The sequence below is a fragment of the Salvia splendens genome, chromosome 7, assembly GCF_004379255.2.
Source record: "Salvia splendens isolate huo1 chromosome 7, SspV2, whole genome shotgun sequence".
Taxonomy (NCBI): Eukaryota; Viridiplantae; Streptophyta; class Magnoliopsida; order Lamiales; family Lamiaceae; genus Salvia; species Salvia splendens.
In genome coordinates this window covers 27,919,255-27,923,626 of record NC_056038.1, presented here as the reverse complement: position 1 = coordinate 27,923,626, position 4,372 = coordinate 27,919,255, and the positions used below count along the sequence as shown (strand labels likewise).

At 39.9% G+C, this 4,372-nt stretch overlaps 1 protein-coding gene across 1 annotated transcript; it reads left to right on the top strand.

The window, feature by feature from the left end:
• The first annotated feature begins 784 nt into the window (after nucleotides 1–784).
• On the top strand, nucleotides 785–4,076 carry LOC121811269 (probable protein phosphatase 2C 6). Its single transcript, XM_042212097.1, has 5 exons — nucleotides 785–1,382; nucleotides 1,628–2,011; nucleotides 2,465–2,582; nucleotides 2,974–3,197; nucleotides 3,296–4,076. Exons 1-5 carry the CDS (start codon nucleotides 1,101–1,103, stop codon nucleotides 3,818–3,820), a joined length of 1,533 nt encoding a protein of 510 aa, XP_042068031.1. The 5' UTR covers nucleotides 785–1,100; the 3' UTR covers nucleotides 3,821–4,076.
• The last annotated feature ends 296 nt before the right edge of the window (nucleotides 4,077–4,372 follow it).

The window sequence follows — 4,372 nt, the reverse complement described above, 5'->3', positions numbered from 1 at the left end:
CACAAATAATGAAATAACTATAGCATCTTCCTTTTCATATGTGTATAATTGTCCAACGTTTTTTCGTTGTTCAAATTTAATCTCTGCAAAATACAACTGAATCGTTGAAGTTAGTTAAAACTTAAAACTATTGCGTCAATTTGAAGTGTTTTTCAACGGTTGAATCAAAGGTCGTTAAAATGAATCACCATACTGTTTTTTTAATTAAACCAACTAAGTTCAAACTAGCCACAAAAAAAAATACTCCATCCGACCCACTTTACTTTTTGGTTTGTCCCAATCAAAATGACCTATTACTAAATATGAAAACACATTTCTCTCTACTTTATTCTATCTTTCTCTTACTTTACTCTCTCCACTTCACACAAAAAATAAGTTGCATAAATTCTCATGCCGCCCAAGGAAGGGGTCATCTTCCTTGGGACGGAGGGAGTAAAATATTACTCCCTCCGTCCCATGCTACTCGCACTTTTCATTTTAGGCCGTAAATTTGGGATTGATTTTTTTGTGTAATTAAAAAAGAATTTTAGGTGTAATGAGACATCACTTAATAAAAGAGCTCTTAACTTAAACTAACATATTAATTAAATGCATTAATTCTAACTTAAATTATAAATAGTGTAAGGACTTTGTGACGAGCCGAAAAGCAAACGTGCGAGTAGCACGGGACGGAGGGAGTACTATAAATTAATTAAAAAATAAAAAGTGTCGCGCGTGTGATCCGTTTGATTACAATTTACAACAGTACAGCTCAACTCCAGTTTCAAACTTTCAAACAGCAGCAATTTTAATTCAGTTAATTAGCAAAAGATTGGTAACTAAAAGTCATAAATCTGCAACTACTCACACCTCCTCACCTGAATCCTGCTTTTCTCTCTCTCTCCCCTCTCTCTCTCTCACACACACACACGCACACACACACACACTCACACAGTCACACCCATACTACTCTTTCCTCAGTTAACAACTCTTCAAGATTATGTTTCTACTGTGATCCATTGGGAAATTTCTTTTTTTTACATTTTGATTAGTACTATCTTACAACTGGGCAGAGTATTTTGGGCTAAAAATCGAATCTTTTTGGGTTTTGGCGTAACTTAATGGGTATTTGCTATTCGTCGGCTAGTGGAAATCGGAGCACGGGGTGGGAGACCGGCGACGAAAAGGTGGATTACCGGTTGAAAAAGAGTAGCTCCGGCGATTTCGCCACCTTTATCAGTAAGTTAAGCGGCGGCGGAGGCGCAGCCGCCGTTGTAGCGGAGGAGCGGGCGTTGCATCAAATCCCGGGGCGGCTGTTCTCGAATGGGGCCAGCCGCATCGCTAGCTTGTACACTCAGCAAGGCAAGAAAGGGACTAATCAAGATGCCATGATCGTTTGGGAGGTCAGTTTTTCTTTAATCGATTCATTTATTTACTTTTGCAAAAATTGCTAGTTCATGTAATGTGTTTGATTTTGTAGAGCATTAGTACTTAATTTTGTAGTCTAGTGTTGAAGAAAATATGTTATGTTTTAGGCTATGTTTGATGATAGGCTAAATCTACGAAGAAATGAAAGAACAATGGATTTTTTTTGTTTTTGTGTATTTTGGGGTCAGTTTATGACTTGCTTGGATTGTTTATACGGTAGAATTTCTGCGCTGGAGGCGATGCGAGCGCTACATTTTGTGGAGTTTTTGATGGTCATGGTCCTTATGGTCACATGGTAGCGAGGAAAGTGCGCGATACTCTTCCAATTTTGCTGCGTTCTCAGTGGGAAAGTAAGGCTGAAGATGAGCAAAATCATGTGCAAGAAAATGTGGGGTTTGAAGGGATGAGGCGATTTGATGAATTCATGGATGAGGATGGATGTGAATCGGTAGATGCAGAGGAAGTTGAGAAAGTGCCTGAGATGCATATTCCACTCAAGAATTCAATGCTCAAGGCTTTCAGGTTGATGGATAAGGAACTGAAGTTGCATCCGTCTATGGACTGCTTTTGCAGTGGCAGTACCACTGTTGCCTTGATAAAGCAGGTATTTCTCCACCTCTCTTTGAAACCATATCAACTTGTGCTAGTCTGAACTGGCGTGATAAGGACTTTCAGAATTTGTTTTCGTGCTTTTATGGTAGGAAATTCATATTCAGCTCGCAATCCAAGGTCGTCTATATGGCCTGTAGTGCCCCCATTATTTGCAGTAAAACCTTTGAGATTTTTGCTCAGCTGATTGCTATGCTTTATTGTGTTATCAGTCTATTCACGGACATGTTTTCAACATCTTCATTTGCAAGGTGGCTTCAGGCTACTTTGAATTCTCTTGTAGAGATTGATAACTTCTTTTGTCGATTAGTTGAGTCTTATGATGAAATAATCGGTTTCAATACAATAGCATATAGTAGTTGTTTCTGCCTTTATTAGATAGACTTAGTCTATGGCGAAGATATATGCTACTCGATGAGTCTAACTACTTGTGAACATGATCCTCCAGGGTCTGGATCTTATAATTGGAAATGTGGGTGACTCGAGAGCAGTACTTGCAACCCGGGATAAGGACAATGTTTTGGCAGCTGTACAGTTAACTGTCGACTTGAAACCTAATCTTCCAAGTATCCCTCTCTCACTCTCAAATGCTGTAAATATTTCTTTCTATGCTTTATGGAGTCTCTCTCCGCTACTATGAATGCAACAATACTAAGATGAATATTCAACACCTTTTTTGAACCCTCGCCCCTCTCTTGTTAAGCGGTCATGTTTTATGATGAAATTTCCTAATCTCTAGCAAATACAGCTCTTTGAAGTGAACCTAGAAAGTGCACTCGAGGAGCTACTATAAGGAGCCATACTATTAATCCTCCAAGATTCCGACAAACTATGTCAATGGATTGTCTTTTTCTATAAGACGACTTGCATTACATATATTCTTGGTGCACTATAGAAATAGGTAACTAATATGTATGCATAGGTGGTATAGCTCAATATGTGGTTTCTTGATTTCAGGGGAAGCCGCGAGGATCCAGAAATGTAAAGGAAGAGTTTTCGCCTTGCAAGATGAACCAGAAGTAGAACGTGTATGGCTACCCAATAGCGATTCACCAGGCTTGGCCATGGCTAGAGCATTTGGGGATTTCTGTCTTAAGGACTTTGGTTTGATCTCCATACCGGACGTTTATCACCACCACATTATAGAGAGGGACGAGTTCGTTATTCTTGCAACTGATGGGGTATCATTCTCCATTCTCTTCAGATAAACTTGCTCACATTCTACTATAACTCTCTTCTGATGAACCTGTTTCTGAAAAGTTTTTCAACATTTGGATAGGTGTGGGATGTTCTCTCCAATAAGGAAGCCGTGGACATAGTGGCCTCAGCTCCCGGGCGTGGAACAGCCGCCAGAGCCCTTGTGGATTGCGCCACCAGAGCATGGAGGCTCAAGTATCCAACATCAAAGAATGACGACTGTGCTGCTGTATGTTTGTTTCTGGAACATGCAAATGAGTCCAAACCCCAATATGGGGCGGTATCTGCTCCTGAAGAGGAAATCAAGGCTCCCTTAGATGAAGAAACAACCAAGGCTTCCTCTGAGCCGGACCCTGATTATCAAAACATCGATAGTCATGTGAGAAAAGAGTCAAGCGAGATAGTGCCCGTGGTGGAGGAAGAGGAGGAGAAATCAACTGACAAGAGTGTTGGGCAGTCGAGGAGGAGCCTGGCCGAGTGCCTTTTGAGTGCAGATGAGGATGAATGGTCAGCGCTCGAAGGTATAACACGAGTTAATAGCCTTCTTAGTCTGCCCCGGTTCTTGCCTTTCGATAGAAGAAGCACGAGTTGGAGAAAATGGTTATGATATATTCAAGTTTTGGCCTGAGAACTACCAAATTCTATCTGAGAAGAAGCAGGAAAGAAAAATGAAGGGTTAGCTGTTGATGGATTTGGTACCAGAGTTTTGTATCTTCTTACTCTGCTCTGCACAACTCTATATATATAGATACTTATCATTTTGCTTCTTTGTAGTAAAACTCAGGTCTTCAAAAATAATCTCACCATTCAAATTTTAGGGCCAAACACTTATATAAATATTGATCCAAATATAGTTCAATTAAGCTGTTCCCATCCATGGTTGCCTAAATGGCCCACTGCAGGCCCATTTAGCTTTGGTTTTAAAACATTGAATATCATGGATAATTTCCTTACACGAACTATTTCAGTACCCAAAAATTAGTCTGATGATGAATTTCCAGGTTCTGAACATTACAATTAAAAATAGAAATAAAAACATGCCGTAATTTGTATCAGCCCATGATGCTGAACGTGTACTGCAGGCCCATTTAGTTTGGCCTGGCAGTTGAATTAAATTCATGTTGAGACCTTTTGAATATTCAAAAGAAAATTGTAGTAC

Coding starts and splice junctions, on each gene's coding strand:
- LOC121811269 (XM_042212097.1), top strand. CDS start 1,101: ATGGGTATTTGCTATTCGTCGGCTAGTGGAAATCGGAGCACGGGGTGG. Junction 2,583..2,973: donor CTTGAAACCTAATCTTCCAA/GTATCCCTCTCT, acceptor TCTTGATTTCAG/GGGAAGCCGCGAGGATCCAG. Junction 3,198..3,295: donor TTATTCTTGCAACTGATGGG/GTATCATTCTCC, acceptor ACATTTGGATAG/GTGTGGGATGTTCTCTCCAA.